The sequence below is a fragment of the Pelobates fuscus genome, chromosome 3 (assembly GCF_036172605.1).
Source record: "Pelobates fuscus isolate aPelFus1 chromosome 3, aPelFus1.pri, whole genome shotgun sequence".
Taxonomy (NCBI): Eukaryota; Metazoa; Chordata; class Amphibia; order Anura; family Pelobatidae; genus Pelobates; species Pelobates fuscus.
The window spans coordinates 75307539-75325336 of NC_086319.1; the positions used below are offsets into that span (position 1 = coordinate 75307539).

At 37.9% G+C, this 17798-nt stretch overlaps 1 protein-coding gene across 1 annotated transcript in view; it reads left to right on the forward strand.

The window, feature by feature from the left end:
* The first annotated feature begins 1287 nt into the window (after nt 1–1287).
* The window catches only part of WASHC4 (WASH complex subunit 4), a 62503-nt gene continuing 45992 nt past the window's right edge, over nt 1288–17798 (forward strand). The window contains exons 1-5 of the mRNA XM_063447223.1: nt 1288–1396; nt 11807–11946; nt 15917–15970; nt 16406–16471; nt 16885–16930. Coding sequence (XP_063303293.1) covers nt 1330–1396; nt 11807–11946; nt 15917–15970; nt 16406–16471; nt 16885–16930 — 373 coding nt within the window. The 5' untranslated portion in view covers nt 1288–1329. The remainder of the gene's footprint in view (nt 1397–11806; nt 11947–15916; nt 15971–16405; nt 16472–16884; nt 16931–17798) is intronic.

The window sequence follows — 17798 nt, forward strand, 5'->3', positions numbered from 1 at the left end:
GACACAGTTGGGGGGCACTAGACAGACAGCGACACAAAAGTAGGGGCAATGGGAAGACAAACACAAGGTTGGAGTACTGGGTGAGAAACATGCACAAAAGTCTGTGCTCTGGAGAAAAAGGCATACAGTAAGTAGAAGACATTGGAGTGATAGACACAATTGGAGGCAGACATTGATACCGGAGAAACTGACGGAAGCCAAGCACAGAGAGATGGACACAGGTTTCTTCAGGAAGGAAGAGATTCTTTATTCGATTCACCGAACGGGACTCGGAGGGACTAGTGTCACCAAAATACAACAAGATCTGAGCCCCGGACAATAGTGTAGGCTCCTTATATAGGCATGTAACTCCACCCATAATTAGCTCCACCCACACATACTCTTACCCAATCAATCGAACAAGAACTAACTTCCTGTTTGACCACATGGCTTGCCCAGCACAATGGAGGAGGGGAATACTACATCCGGTATTCTCGCACATGCTCCGTACACTACTGATTGTATCTTTGCCACGTGCAACCAACCGACCGATACACCAGTATATGCACGTACACATGCCACGTGGTAATCTCGGCCTACTAAATTTATTTTTACCGAGATTCCACCACAACATATTAAAAGTAGGGTCAGGAAATCACAAAGAGAGAGAATGCATAAAAACACAAATATACAACTACATTCACATACACACTCACGCCCCACACAAATACACAACTACATTCATATACACACTAACCTTCTACACAAATACACAATAACATTCATATACACGAACTCTCGGAAAAGGCAGTGTATACATGAAAAAAGCCTGAAGGGAACTATTATACTCACCAGAACAACTACATTAAGCTGCAATTGTTCTGGTGACTATAGGGTCCCTTTAAATTTTAAATTCACTTTGACCCCACCTTGAATTCTAACTTTGATGAATAACCCTGATTATCACAACACACATAGATAGAAATCATAACACACATAGGAAGAGCTACTCTGGGGCAATGTTCTGAAGAAGAATTTTGGCTTCCTGCCCTTTCATTTTAGAACGTTATTACAGACTAGGTCTTCACATAGATCCCCTAGTTAGTTTGGTCGTTACAAGTCTGGCTCAGTGTGGGAACTACATATAAACTGCACAGACAGCCATGAACACAGTCCTCCACCGCCCACAATAAAAATGGCCGCCTATGCTCATCGCTCTATGCAGACATGTCATCTGACGTCAGCCCTCTTGCAGGGCGGTGGGCGTGCCCTGGCAGGAAGTCACGTGGTCCCGTGTGTCACGGGGAAAGGAGGCGGGCAGGGTCAGTGCTCCTACTCCGCTGGAAGGCTATGGCGGCGAGCACGGAGACCATGTCCCCGGACTGGGAGTTTGATCGCTATGATGACGGCTCTCAGAGTAAGCAGGAGCGTGTATGGGGCTCCTGGGGTGGGAGCAGGGTGTATGGCTGGGGTTACTGTGTCCTATAGGTGAGACAGTGACACATCATATACACAGTGTGCTGGGGGACACATCATATACACAGTGTGCTGGGGGTCACATCATATACACACAGTGTGCTGGGGGACACATCATATACACACAGTGTGCTGGGGGACACCTCATCTATACACACAGTGTGCTGGGGGACACCTCATCTATACACACAGTGTGCTGGGGGACACCTCATCTATACACACAGTGTGCTGGGGGACACCTCATCTATACACACAGTGTGCTGGGGGACACCTCATCTATACACACAGTGTGCTGGGGGACACCTCATCTATACACACAGTGTGCTGGGGGACACCTCATCTATACACACAGTGTGCTGGGGGACACCTCATCTATACACACAGTGTGCCGGAATGTCAGGGGTTAATCTTTGGAGCTGACTGGTGTCTGGTAATCATATAATGGGCATAGATCATGGAACCTCTTATGATGAGCAGTAACATTATATAGTATACCATGCATTGCATATTATCACAACTATTATATAACAATAGGCATTGCAGCATGACCCAACTATTATATACCACCAGGCATTGCAAATCAACACAGAGGCAATTCAGATCATCATAACTATGATATATCACAGGCATTTTGGATCATTATAACTAATATATGGCGTTGTAGACCAACAAAATTATATCTGCATGCCTTGCAGTTATTATTATTATTACTGTATTTCCAATTATATAGCCCAACATATTCCGTAGTACATTACATTATTACAAGGGGGAGGGGCACTTAACTATAAATAGGACAATTATAAGAAACCTTACAGGAATGATAGGTTGAAGAGGACCCTGCTCAAACAAGCTTACGGTCTATAGCAGGTGGTGTATAAAACACAATAGGACAGAACAGTTCAACAGTTTTTGCACATCAATACTACACATCACAATTAATGAGTTGGTTGTAGAAAACCGCACTTATCAACATTTCTTGCATCTATCAACAATAATTACCTGTGGTGCACCTGCAAATAGGAATAATGTATCATTGTCATACAGTCTAATGGTGATTTGTCTTATAGCTGTATTCTAGCTATCTTTATAAATATGCAAGTATGGCTTTACTGCATCTGTAAAAATTAAACTTGTATTCAAATTGTTTAACCCAACCGATTTATGTTGGCACACATCTATAATCATGGCACATCACGACAAACTACCATCATCTCAACCTTGTGTCTTGATACGGTTTGCAATTTCACACTTAGACATGTTTTCTTTACAGAATGCCTTCTAATAGCCAAAGAGAGCCGTGAAATCAAACCAGTTCTGAAAGTGAAACTTTGTTTTCCTCACATAGTAACTGCCCTCTTCTGTGACCCAAAATCACGCTGAATCAATCTACATTTCCTGTGTCTTTTTAAATGGCTGCCTTTCTCATTAATTCAATCTCCAAGTGCATCAAAGGCAATGTGTTTGTCGTTCCTCTCGAGCTATAGTCTGCTTTAACACAAAAACGTTTTTATTTTGCTTCTTGCAAAGTTTTGATAAAGATCTTGCTTGCACACATCTGATACTGAAGCCTTTATTTAACTGGTTGTCCTCAATCTAAAAAATACACTGATTCTGATGTTCAGAGTGTAGGATTGCAGTGAGATTTTAGAACATTGAGGAAATTATTTATTAAACTCTAAAATCTGCAATTTGATTTTCTGCTCACTGACATTTGGTCTTTTACTAATTAATAATTTTTATGTTTAAATGGTTAGAAAAGCTTAATATCCTGCGTTATTACCGGCATTTATAAAGGCCAAACAAATACCACAGCCCTGTACAAGTGAAAAAGACAGTACAGTGTACACAAACAGTACCGTGTACACAAATCAACAAAATAGGTCTTAAACGAATTTGCCGCTATTAAACTGCTTTTTATAAGCACATAACTAGTATTCGTAAGTATTTAATATACACAAGTAGAATGATAATATGAAGTTGTTACTGCTGTTTCCATTATAGTCTGCCTTTAAGCGTGGTTCGCTTAGTTTTGAGAGAGAAAATGCAGTAATCATTTCAGGTTAACGCTCTTTCCTGAATTCTAAACTAGTTTCACGTCACTGCAGGTAAACCGAAACTCAACTAGTTTCTCACCTTGTCTGTTTCTGTCGGAGTATGTGTTCACTAACCCCAAAAAGAAAGAAAGAAAGAAACAAACATGATCTTAAAAACAAGGTTAAATGTGCACATATGGGTGTTTTTTTGACCCGTGTGTATCGTCACAGGGGAAGATGTACATTTGTGTTGGAGTTAGTTAATGGACACTGTAAACTCCATGACCAGTTAGAAGATTGAAGTAGTTATTGTGCCTTGTATGTGGGGCACTGGTAGAGATTATTTTACTTTGGCAGCCTGGAGCCCAAATATACTTTCGCCTCCCATTATACTAATGCGTGCCAGGGATTGGCTAAGAATTATCAGGTGACGCTGTCAGGCAATCACTGCCTCCTACACTTTATAGAATAAAGGTGAGCCAAGCTCAACTTCCATCATATTGTCATGCAGGATGGGCAGCAATATGGAAATCAGTGCTGCCGTAGTTCAGCCACCAACTGAAGCTGTATTTTTCTATCAAACTGTTGTTGCTTCACAACATAAAAATCCTTAAAGAACACCAAAGGCACACAGACCACTTTATTTCAATGTAGTGGTCCTACAAAATAAAGCATTGCCATTTTTAGTAGATACAGCAAAGCTTACACTGCAGGGTTAAATTCTTCCTGACAGCCACAAGAGGCACATCTGCTGTGGGGACCAGGTCAATCTTGGTTCTCATAGTCAACCTCCAGTAGCAGCACAGTGCGGATACACGTGCGCTTTTAGTATAGGATTGGGCTTTCAGTATGACGTTGAGCGATTGCAGGGACTCGGCGCTGGAATGGCAATATTGAGCCTAGAATGATTTGAAAAAATTCTCCATCTAGCCGGCTTGGCCAAAGCATGCAATTTGCTAAAATTCAGAGTATAGTGAATAACTCTGTGTGTGGCCATTTTATTAAATATTTACATTTGAGAATTGTTACTATTACTGATTTGGTAGGGGTGGAGGGCTCTATTTAAATGCACTTATAAATTCTTAGACCATGTCTTCATACAGTTTTTGTAACAAAATGCGTAGATTATATCAGTTGTCTAGAATATTGCCTGGAATACAGTGTCACTCTTTTTAAAAAAAAAAAAAAAAAAAAAAAAAAAAGTTTCACTTATGTGGGCTGGTTTTGGGATGAAATTCTGTTTTTAAAATACTGAGGTGATCACTTTGGATTTTATACTGAGTAGGGGTTTCTATTATCCTTAAAGGGATACTATAGTGACACTCCCCCTCCCCCCCTGTAAATAAAGGGTTAAAAACACTTTACCTTTTCCCAGTGCTGATGTCCCTCGGGACTGGGTCAACAATAGGCCCCCCTCCATCCCGAGACGAGCGGGGTCTTATGCGCATCCAAAGGTCCATTTCAATTCAGGAAGCCCTCTAGTGGCTGTCTGAGAGCCTGCCACTGAGGCAGACTTAGAGCTGCAATGTAAACCTTGCAGTTTCTATGCAACTGCAATGTAAACATTGCAGCACTAAGTGCAAAAGGGACTCAGCACCCAGACCACTTCAATTAACTGAAGTGGTCTGGGTGCCTACAGTGTCCCTTTAATCTTGATTCAGATTTTGTTGAAATGGATGGTTTGATAAAATCTGGGAACGTTAATTTAACCCTAAAACTCTTCGGCAAACTAAAGTCCTTTTAGGTGCTTGGAGTGTTCCTTTTTAAGGATTTCATTGCTTCTTGGGGATATTTGTTTTATTTCATGCCCTTAAAATCATACGTAGGATCACACTTTTTTTTTAATCATATTAATGATTTAAGGAGCGTGAAATGCGAAACCAACAGAAAATTATTGAAAGATGCAAAGAATGTTGCTAATTTATGGTTCGATGTGCAAGTTTACCTGTCTTTGACTCAGATTTCATAACGTAAAATTAACATTGATTTTGAATTTCATGTAATGATGTGAACTAGATTTATTGCTCATAAGAATATCTACTTGTTTAACTGTCATTCAATAAAAATATCTGGGGGGAACAAAAATAAAGTTTTGAGGTTACAGTTCTCCGTTTTTAGGAAAGATTTTTGCCTTTCACCTTGATCCAGTTTGCTTTCTGCAGTAGTAGAATGTGAAAGAACAAGTATACCCTTAATAAATTCCTTTTAGAGTCAAAGAATGGCAGGAATTCTCAGCTTTTTGTAACATTCACATGTCAACCTCCACTTTATGATCTGAAAATGTAATATTTTATCTGTTGTGGCACACAAGATAGATTGTGATATAAAGGGTTACTTTAACCCATTGTATACATTCTTGCTATTAAGCTTACAGTACCCTTCTGCCATTATTCCCCTCCCACCATCCCCTTAAAGCTCCCTGCTCCATATCTCCGTCATCACGGCTGCCTGCATGTGGGCCTGTCAAATGTTTCTCATAGAGAAGCATTTGATTGGACTATTCTAACGGCTCAGAGCGTGAGGGCCCTCTGAGCTCAGGAGGAAATTAAAAAAAGAAATAACATGTTTTTATCAGTGTGGGGATGGAGTGTTTGAAGGGAAGGAAGATCAAGGCTTACCCTTGCAGGGTTATTTTTGTGTTTGTGTGTGTATGCCATTTTTGAAGTATGTTATTGTTACTTGAACACATTTCAAAGCAGGAACTACTTGTTCACTTCAGGAAAATGACATTGAGAAATGCTGTTATTCAATGTAAAATGTATAAACTTCCTTGTGGTGTGTGTTTTTTTTTTTCTTTTTTCTTTTTCTTTTTCTTTTTTTTTGAGGGGGGGGGGGAGAGTGGGAGTAGATATACAAATTTTATTATAATTTTTATGATTCTGTGTACCACCCAGCATTTGGTATAAAACTTGAACCTGTGTGGGCAGGCCAGAAGGTGGAAAGGGGAAAGACTCGCCCAAAAGGGGGACATACCAGCCTGACCTAAATGCACTCAACAATTCAAAGTTTGGTGAATGACCATATTAATGTCTAGACGGCAAAATATCTAACTTTCCGTTTGTCCAGCAATACAAATTAAAGGGAACGATGGGTACTCTGTTAAGTGACATGCTAGTAAATTTGAAGAGGCACTAAATATTTATTTATTTTCTTTCACAATGAAGCATGTGTGCTGCCCAGGCTATTCACAGTCACTTATTGCTGTCATTGGTGAATAACTTGTATTCTCTATCTCTTTCATACAGAACCAATACTTTTACTAAAAGTAGTAATTTGAGAATATGTCCGACAGGCTCTGCTTTGACAGCTGCAGCTGATTTGCTGCAAGAGTGCTTGAAGCTATATGTATTGTGCCTGCAGCCTTTTCTGCTGTCAGTGTAAGACTTATTGTTGGTGCAAAGATACAACCTAGCTGCATTGTGTTATTAGGGATCAAACAATTATGACTTTTTTAGGGCCAATACCTATAATTTGTGGCCTTTTAAGCCGATAGCTGATTACTTGTACCAAAATTCTGTACATTTAGAAAAAAAAATTTTGGAAAAAAAACAAACCAATTTCTACACAAATATACGATTTAACTGAATGTTTAATATTTTCTATTTATTTTTTGTAAATCTATCTTTTCTTGTAAGGTAAATGCATGAGGCAAATATACATGCCAGCCAGCTTTTGGTGTTTTAGTGTTTAGTTTGTGCGTAAATATTTAGGGGAGCATTCTGTGGCGAATACTTACTGAGGGCTCAAAGCTTTAAAAACATTTTTATTTAAATTTATTTTAAATTATTGCATTTAAAGTATTTTAAGAATTTTAGTTTTATTCTCTCCTCCCTGTCTTTAACCTTTTGTCTTTGTGGAGGCTGCCAGGGGGTTTCAGCACCCCCTGGTCGGGCCCGGCACATTCTATCTTCTCTTTCCTGCAGGCCCTCTTTCCAACTCTCAAGAGAGTGAGGAGCTGTAGATAGAGTGCTGGGCTTCGGCCATCAGCCGTATTATAGCCAATATTCATATTACTGAATATTGGCCAGACCAATAATCAGTCGATTTTCTAGTTTTTATGGGTTTACTCTTCGTGAAGCTAGGAATGTACATATGTATGTAATGTGTATGTGTGTATGTGTGTGTATATATATTGTCTGTGTGGTGTGCTGGAACCGACGTAGGGGGTAGGCCTGTAAAAGAGGGCCTCCCCGAATGAATTGTATAAGAGGGAGAGGTGGGTGGGGTGACTAGCGTGCGTACGGCAGGTAGGAAGGGGGGGGGTAGCGTTTATATGGAACGCTTAACTCCTCCCACAAATACAGGCCTTACGGCCTTAAATATATATATATATATATATATATATATATATATATATATTCTAGCTGGGTGGAAGTTAGTGGGGAATTTGGTGTTAGGCTAACTAGGGGTTAACGTTAAAAAAAGTTTTAAAATAAGCTTTAAAAAGGTAAAAAAAAATGTTTTAGCAACGTTTAAGTAAAAAAATAATAAAAAATACCAACCCCCTTTACCTAGTCTGAATAAAAATTAACCCCTTCCCTGGCAGTATTATACTGTGATCTAACATTTTTTAGCCCCTGAGGATTAACTTTTTTTTTTTTTTTTTTTAAAACCCTCAGGGGTTCAATTTATTTAATTTAAATATTTTATAATTATATATTTTGCTAGCTGGGTGGGTGGGAGTTATGGGGATTTTACTGTTAGTGCTGCTTACTGCTAGTTAGGGGGTTAACGGTAAAAGAAAAGTTTATTACAAAATTTAAAAGTGTAAAAAAAGTTAAAGTGAAAAACATTTCATAAGAAAAAAAAAAAGTTTAAAAACGGGTTTTACAAAGTAAAAACAAATGCTCATTACTACTACACTTGGTACAAGCTAGCGGGAAAAGGATCCCGAGCTAAGGTTCAAAATATGCCTTTTGAATTACCCTGGGATGTCTTCTTTAAGAAATGGTATACCTTTATGGGGTATTTGGATTATATAGCCTGGTAAAATACTCTAAAATGGGACATGGACACAGCGTAAAAAAGTTTGAAAACTGGAATGGCTGTGTCTCAAATGTGCCCCTTCAATGTCCACATATACCTGGCAAAGGTACATACAGGGGTATTTCTGTACTCAGCCGACATAGCTGAGCAACATATGAAGTATTATACAGTCGTAGCACACATACGATTTGCAAAATATACTGTGCAAACTCACTTTGTGTCAAAAAGGCAAAAAAATGCTTATTACCACTACACTTGGTACAAGCTAGCGGAAAAATTATCCCACGCTAAGGTTTAAAATATGCCTTTTAAAATACCCTGGGATGTGTTCTTTAAGAAATGGTATGCCTTTATAGTGTAGTTGTAATATGTAGCCTGCTCAAGTGCTCCAAAGTGGGACACGGACCCATCAAAACCCTACATGAAAATTCACACTTAAAAACCTTAACTTGTTACGTCTCTTTTACAGCAGTGTAACTTTACAAAATAGTGTCTAGGTCATACATTGGGCATATTGTTTTACTCAGAAGACTTATCTGAGCATAATTTGGGGGGGGGGTTTGAATTTAGTGGCACATATGAAATTTACAAAATGCCCAGCAAAAATGTAATCCGTATATAAAAAAAAAAAAAAAAAAAAAAAAAAAAAAGCCTAAAATAATTTTTTACCACATACTTTGGCATATATTGGTGAAAAAATGGGGGCATGTTAAAGCACCATATGAGGTACCCTGAGGTGTCTACATTTACAAATGGTAGGCCTTTGTGTTTTTTTTTTTGTGTTTTTTTTTGAACATTCAAACTGTTATAATACCCCAAATGGAAGCATATTCCCACTAAATCCGCCTCTCAAAATTCTACTGTAAATGTTGAAACGGACAGGTCTCCTGAATGGCACTGTAGCTTCACGAAATAGTGCCAAAGACATACAATGGGGGTACCGTTGTACTCAGCAGAAGTAACTTAACACACAATAAAACTTTGTACAGGAATAGCACACACCAACTTTACAAAATACACATGAGAAGTTTTGTTATAAGTTTGTGTGCCAAAAACCCCCCAAAAAACAAAATCTTTCTCCAATATTTAGCAGAGATTAGCGGTGAAATGGCTACTTAGAAAGTGTTACCAAATTCTAAAATCGCTCCACATTAAAAGTTTATTTTACTCCTTGTGCTTTGTGACCTGTAATGACCAAAAAAACTTAAAATCCCAGATACATTATATATTCTTTAAATCAGAACAACTAAATGAATTTATTTTTAATTGCTTTCTTTAACCTGCACTAATTAGGCACACATTATTATTGCAAAAACTGTACCAAAAAAAAAAAAATTCTTTTTTTTTTTTTTTTTTTTTTATTAAATAAGTATGTGTGTGTGTTACATCAAATGAAAGCCCTTTCTGTCCTTTAAAAAACAGTATATAATATGTGTCGGTGCAATAAACGAGAGAGATGCAAATTGCAGTTGAACGCATACAGCAAGAAAATGCAAAAATAGCTTGTCATTAAGCATAAGACAAGCTTCTGAAGCTGTGTCCTTAAGGGGTTACTTAAAAGAAAAAAAACAAACAACCTTTTGATTTAATATGAGAGCTGATAAAAAATATTGCCATAATATGGGACCTTAGAGCTGCTGTCGTCTTTGGCAGATTTTGTAATAATATTCCTTATTAATTATCCTGAACTTAATTGAAAGCGAGAGAAATCTTAATGTATCCTTCCTGGTAAAATATCTTTTAAATACATGAAGTAACTGCTAGTGATTTGTATCTTAGCTTTTTTTTTTTTTTTTTTTTTTTTTTTTTTTAATGTATTTGTTGTTGAAGTTCTGCATTTGGTCACAAATTTCTCACACAATTTAAAGTATTTCCTAACATTGTAGAACATTGCAATCTCCGTTCCAGTGACTTTTGGTTTGTTTTCACACCACTATGTAGTTCAAATGTTAACTCCTTTGCTTAACCGCTTAGCTGAACACTTGCTATTTGCTTTTCACATACTTTTTTATTAAGGTGTGTGTGTGTGTGTGTATATATGTATATGTATGTATATGTATATGTATGTATGTATGTATATATATATATATATATATATATATATATATATATATATATATAAAATTACAAACCAGTTATAACACATAAATGTAACCATTAACAAGGATAAAAAAGAAATGGGAATAAAAGAAGGGTTTTATAATATGGTACACATAAACTTCTTTTTATAAAAAAATTTTTATCATTGGGTTAAATCACATCACACGTTATACATGTAAGCTTACGATCAGTTAAGTTTGACCATATATAATTTGCTAAACATTTTTTTCCCTAGAATCCCATACTTGTCCTAATGTTGTATACATTACAGACAATTGCATCAAGACTAGATCATATCCCTTGTTTTCAGTAACTAATGATCTATCTTTTTTTTACTTAGTATCGTGGGAGATATCTAAAATCTTGGTATAATAGAAAATAGTTGTCACTCATATATTGATAGCTGCGGTCTCTGAGGCCTACTCGTTGTCGTAGGAGCTAGTTTAAAGGACCACTATAGGCACCCAGACCACTTCAGCTCAATGAAGTGGTCTGGGTCACAGGTCCCCCTGGTTTTAACCCTGCAGCTGAAAACAAAGCATTTTCAGAGAAACTGCTATGTTTTCATTGAGGGTTAATCCAGACTCTAGTGCAGGGGTCCTCAAATCTAGATGTTGCTGAACTACAACTCTCATGATTCTTTGATTCTCTGGCCATCTATGTAATTCATAGTTCAGCAACATCTGGGGGGCCGGAGTTTGAGGACCCCTGCATCTAGTGGCTGTCTCCCTGATAGCCACTAGCGGCCGCTTCCGTGATTCTCAGTGTGAAAATCACACTGAGATTACGCCGACGTCCATAGGAAAGCATTGAGTAATGCTTTCCTATGGGCGGTTTGAATTCGCATGCGGCTCTTGCCTTGAATGCGCATTCAGTGCTGACGTCTGCAGGGGGAGGAGAGGTCACCAGTGCCGAGGAAACCCCTTCAGCCCAGCGGGAGAGGGCCCACGAAAATGAGTTTGTTTCCTGGCACTATAGTGGTCCTTCAAGTAAAAACAACAGAGGGGGAAAAATTGGTACCATGATCAACAATTTGAGTTAAATATTTCCAAAATGTTTAAAATGTTGCTCAATTGCACCAGATATGTGACATTCCTCAATCTGTCAGATGTCTCTGGGAACATCTATTGAACCCTAGTCGGTACCAGATACCACCTGTATAATATTTTAAAGTGGTTTGTACCTCCTGTGAACACTTGCTATTTTCTAACCAATCCTCGTTTCCTTTGCAGAGATTCATGCAGAGGTTCAGCTAAAAAACTATGGAAAGTTTCTTGAAGAGTATACCTCTCAGCTTCGGCGAATTGAAAACGCTCTGGATGATTCTATAGGGGATGTGTGGGATTTCAATCTGGATCCAATAGCCTTAAAGGTTTGATACTTTGAAATAATAAATGCAGATTAATAAAAAATTTCCATATAAAAAAAATGGAATGTTTGCCTACATGACGATCATATTCTACTAGATACATTATTGTAGAATATTTTCCTGAAGTGTCCCTTTAACTTGGAAGAGATTATAAAAGTTCTGAAATGCATTAATCAATTATGACATCAAGTTGGATACAATTTATGTGGTGAAAGTTAGCAATATGAATGAAAGGTTTATTAAAGTATTTCATCACTAAACTGTGAATGGTATTTGAAAAATCTAAATAAAATAAATATATTTGTGGCAATTTGTACAGAAAATGTTTGAGAATTTTTTCATTTTTTTTTTTTAACACCCCCCCTTGCAAAATTGCACACCCACTTGCAAATGAACCCTGGATTATGTTGCTGAAGAGAAAATCTATACAGGATCGTATGAGCGCCATTTTAACCACTTATTGTTTAAGGAAGTAGAAAGAGTTCCTCTTGATTAATAGGGATCTTTATCTTTCAAGCGTGGTATAGAGAGATTGGCTCCTCTCTTCCTATTTTGCCTCATGACTATACACTCTGGTGTGGTAGGAGTGGACTTCTTTTTTTTGCCCATGTGTCGTGGATATAGAAGGGAAACAGAGTATGAGATCCCTGGTTTAAAGCGACACTGTCACAGACTAATTTTGTCTCAGTATTTTTCCTACACCTGACACTTCTCGACACTGGGCGGAGCTATCGTCCTCTAGTCTAGAAGTGTCAATCTCCCACCTATTAACAGTGATGACTGCAGAGATATTAGTTGTATCTATAGATGATTCTGTGTTCTCGTCCAGAAGAAGATGGCGGAGCCTGTGAGGGGCAAGCCCAGGTAAGTATATTTCACCTTTCGCTGCCCAACCTGGTCTTTGCTAATTATGCAAAGTCCCAAGACAGAGACCGTGCCGGTTTAATCTGATAGATGGAAATATATCTGCAGAAGGGGCATTGTTGAAGTCCAAATTTTAGAATCTCTGCTCCAGGAGATTTAAAATAATCAATAATGAAAGAAAAAGACTTCATCACTCTGTAATAGTCATTGCAGTGTGGCTTTAGTCTGTCATCAAATAGACAGGCAATGTATAATGCACTTTATTATGGCTTGATAAATATTAAGAGAAAAGACACACTGTGTTGAAATGCAGCCTGCCGTTTTGATGGTTGGGGGGGAAAAAACCACAGTGCACCTGATATTACAGAGTGCTGGAGTCTTGTTTTTTCTTTATTAATGGAAAGGAAATGTAAGGGACAGCGTCATTTTAATAGATGCATTGGCTGTAAGGAAATAAAAGATGGTAGCTGAGCTACATTGCTGTGAGGTAACCATTCTAACAGGTACACACCTGATGCCTTTTATTTTAGCCTTGTTAATAAAGTAATCCTGGAACTGGCATAATACATACTCCTAGTAGATTCCATAGAATTAAGATTGGAATAGTATTGTAGAATGTGTTTCCTCATTTCCTGAATGGATAAATCTTTACAACTATAACCAGTGCCGTGAGCAATGTTCTGTGTCTGTTGACCCCAGAATGCCTGTGCTAATTGCTTACTTCACTAACTGACTATGATGACTTAGCAGAACCTTATTTGTTCAGTTTCCTGAGATAAACCAGAAAGCTTCCTTTTGTTTTTCTTGAGGGGAAAAAAACCAAACAAAACAAACAAAAAAAAAAGACTGATAAGATAATTCATAATTTTACTGTCATGAGTTCACATATTTTAGTTGACTTATTCTGCAATAATAACGGTGCTATATAACCGTGGATTTTCCTGTCAGCACCCAGACTTCCTATAGTAAAACAGCTGATAAAGGGAAACTACTGGCCCTATTCTTTAGTGTTTAAAATAAAATGGACGCCAGCAGCATTTTTAAATAAATCACTGTTTAGTGGTCTTGCCATTTCTAACATAGAAGAGATGTGCTCGGTCTATTCTGGAGACCACCACCTCAGCCACATGTATAATGTGAAAATAAAACCACTGGATTGTAGTGGTCATGTTGCATACCCTGCTCCTTTTAAATCTTACTCAATTAAAACTGACGTGAGTGCTATTAGTGTATCCAGTGAATTTACAGCAAAAAAATTAAATAAATTATACAATCCTGTTTGATATTGTAACTCATCAGTGGGAAGTCACTATCCTAAAAGACTTGAAAATAAATTTAATAATAATTCACAAGTGGCTTGTTTCATTCCTCCCAGAGTTTCAAAAATGATGGTGACATTTTAATTTCAGGGGTAGTGGTGGGGCTGCTCGGAGTAATTTTAGATGACTGACTGATTACATTTTAGTTTCATAAATTAATTGGATCAAGAGCAGTGGATCTTATTTACACAGACTGATTTCTACACACATTTATTGCAGTTTAAAGACATTACTGTTTGTTCTATTGCTGTGGAGCTCTGTTATACACTGAGACCAACAATATAGAGCTCCTAACAAAAGGGGACTGAGAGCTTTAGTCCCAAAATGGTGACTGTTCATACTACATAGGGGCAGAAGGGGGTTATGCAGTTTGATCCATTGATTCACCCTTGAGGTGGTTAATCATTTTTTTTTTTTAAATCACAGACCTAAATTTCTAGGGGTCATAGGAAACAACACCCATAACTTGCACTGCACTTGCATAACTGGGCGATTCAGATCCAATTTTTTGTGGTAAAACTCTGATTTCCTGTAAACACAAATTTTTCTGTAATGCTGTAAAAATTACTTCATCTTTACATTGAGACAGACTTCCTGTTCTTAAAGAAAACAAGCTCTAATGGACTGTATATTACAGTTAAGGACAAAATTTTAAGTTTTCAAAAAAAATCCTACATGCCTCATGATTTCCCTTCTGACATTGTGTGTGTGTGCTCCATGTGATGCAGATCAGGCTTATGGGTCTCCTGAGTGTGAACGGTCTCTTTAATAGATGGAATCTTGAGATTGTGCTATTCCTTCTTCTTCTAACAGTTACTCCAACCAAATTTTTTTTTTTTTTTTTTTTTGATTATGTGAAACTTTAAAATTTTGTTTAATTTTTTGTAAAATTCTTTATTTTTGAATGACAAAAATTACTTATGGTAAACACAGATCACTGTGAGTTACATAGCTATAGTGATATAGATAAGCCAATGGACAGAGAAAATAAAATCGCACGAAGGTCACAACGGTTGTCAACATAGTGGGTTTTCCAGCAAAAAGTTTTATTTCAATATTGAAATAGAAATGAAATAAGCTAGTGGAAGCTCATGATGCAATAATGCAATAACTTATGAACACTTTTTTGAAGATTTGTATCTCTCTGACAAGATAGTTGGATCTTAACTCCTAGTTTTGAGTGAAGTAGTTTAGAGACCTCTGATGGGGGAGCCTATGAACTACTGTATTCATTCCGAGTGTGGGGAAAGAAACCAGATGAGAGAGAAAAGTGGGAAATAGACAAACAAAAGAAACCAGAAGGGTCATAGAAGCAGTGACTTTGTGAAAGGGCTGTCCAAAAGTAGGAGGGGGGGGGGGGATGAAGGGACAAGAGACAAAGGGGGAGAGGGTGCAGACACCACTCTCATGCTGTTCCCACACAGGCACTCCGACAGTGAGAACTACCCAACGTACTGGTGTCAGGTCAGTCTACAAGATCACCAGTTACCCATGAATCACAAATTTTATCAAATTTCTTCAGTGTTCCTCTAACTCTAGCAGTCATATTCTCCGTAAGACAGGTGTCTTTAATTTTAGCTACGACTACCGGGATAGGGGCGACATCTGGTTTGAGCCACGATTGGGCCAATAGATGGCAATAGAATGATACCGTTTTTAATATAACCTGCATATGTTTATTTTTTTTCCATTCTCAAAAATGAAAAATAAACCATATTCTGTTTTATAAATCTTATTTTGTATAGACCTTTTTGTGAATAAACATGTTTTATGTCCATGTTTTATTTTAGCTTGTGCCCTATGAACAGTCTAGCCTTCTGGAGCTCATACGAACGGAAAACAAGGTAATGTCCTGAAGCGTCCATCTTTTCATATGCTAATAGTGTTCGGTACAGTAAACATTCTGAGTACCACCAGATGAATAACGTCATTCCAGAGGAATGATGGTACTGCAGGAATATATGGTAATCAAGACAAAATCTTAACAATGTGACTTAATCTACCAATTCCCTTAAGAGGATACTTTCTGTGTAACAATATAACTGTTTAAGAAATTTGGGAAATGATTACATGATGGTATTTTCGTTACAGGACAGTCATCACTGCTGTTTACTCGGCAATGTGAAGTGTATGTTGTTGTATAAATAATAGTGCACACTCAGGAAATGGTTCCTGCCATCGGTTAATTGTTGTGCTTTCATTGGTGCTTGGTTTGTACCCAAAATACACGTTAAGTCATGTTTTGGACGTGATTCAGCCTTGCTCTTTTCCCCTTTCAGGTTTTGAATAAAGTCATCACTGTGTACGCAGCCTTGTGTTGTGAGATCAAGAAGTTGAAGTATGAGGTGAGCTTTTTTTTTTTTTTTTTTTTAAATCATATCTGGATTCTAGATTCAATGATTTGTTTTTTTAAGTTGTATCCCTTATATTCAAATGTGAATTGTTGGCATTTAAAGTGATGGGGACAAAGTTCATACAAGGCAACCCAAAGCTAACTTTTCTTGGTGGACTGTCTTATAGCTCCCCTTCTTCATAAGAAGTAAAGGTCATGCACAAATGAGGGTGGGCGCTCGGAAAGGTCATGCACAAATGAGGGTGGGCGCTCGGAATCGTAAGCACTGAAAAGTGCTTAACCTTGCCCTTTAATGGGTAGTAAATGTTTCTTATGAAGTGGTCTTCACTCTAAGCCCCACTGTATATGCTTATTTCCCATTGTAATAAATGTCTTTCTCATGTTTACTTTTGTGTCTTGTTTCAGGCTGAAACAAAGTTCTATAATGGCCTTTTATTCTACGGAGAAGGTGGTAAGTGCCAGTAATACACTGATCATTATTCAATGATCTTGCTAATGTTCGGTCTAGTGGAAGGAGTCTTGAAGATGTAAAAAAACTGTAACACTGAATAGTATTTAAAAATTCTCCCATTGGAGGCCAATGACCGGCTAAGTGTGTCAGGTGATGCTCTCAGCCTGTCAGCAGCAGCCTGGGTAAAATTTACTCATACCATGGAGGCAGAGAGAAAAGAAGTGAAGCAGTCCTGAGAAAGTGAAACCGTATCTCGCGAAACCTGTAGACAAATGTGGAAGCATTTACTGGAAGAAGATTACCCAGTGAGATTTATTGGTGCAGTGAACCACTGAATTAACCATGGCGTAGCAGAGCAGTTTCATAGCAGTAGTGCGGGTAGAAAAGTACTCTGTCCTGCATGATTGTTTGTGAGTGCATTTTATGTTTTTATACATTTTTCATGTAATTAGTGGTAATTCACTATTGGAGGCTCCTCTGTGTGCGCCTACCTTGTAGTGTGAGGGGACAGTGCTTAAACCAATGAAAGTAAGACGAACATTCATGTCCCCATATCGACTAAAATCAACTTAAACTTGTTAACTCCGTTCTGGGCGAGGAAGTGTCCTGTATTGGATGTCAGGAAGACAGCCACTAGAACTCTGGTAAGCCCTACAATGAAAATCTCTCATAACTCCAAAACTGCAGTGTTTAACATTGAGGCACAAAACTCCAGGGGACGCTTGGTTGTTGCCTCCCATGGGGCCTATCAATATGTACACACAAATTTTTTACTCCTTTACAAACAGACATATTCAATTACACATTCCCTTACACACAGCTGAACTCACAAATATTATATGCGGTTTCCCATGACTTAGAATATGGC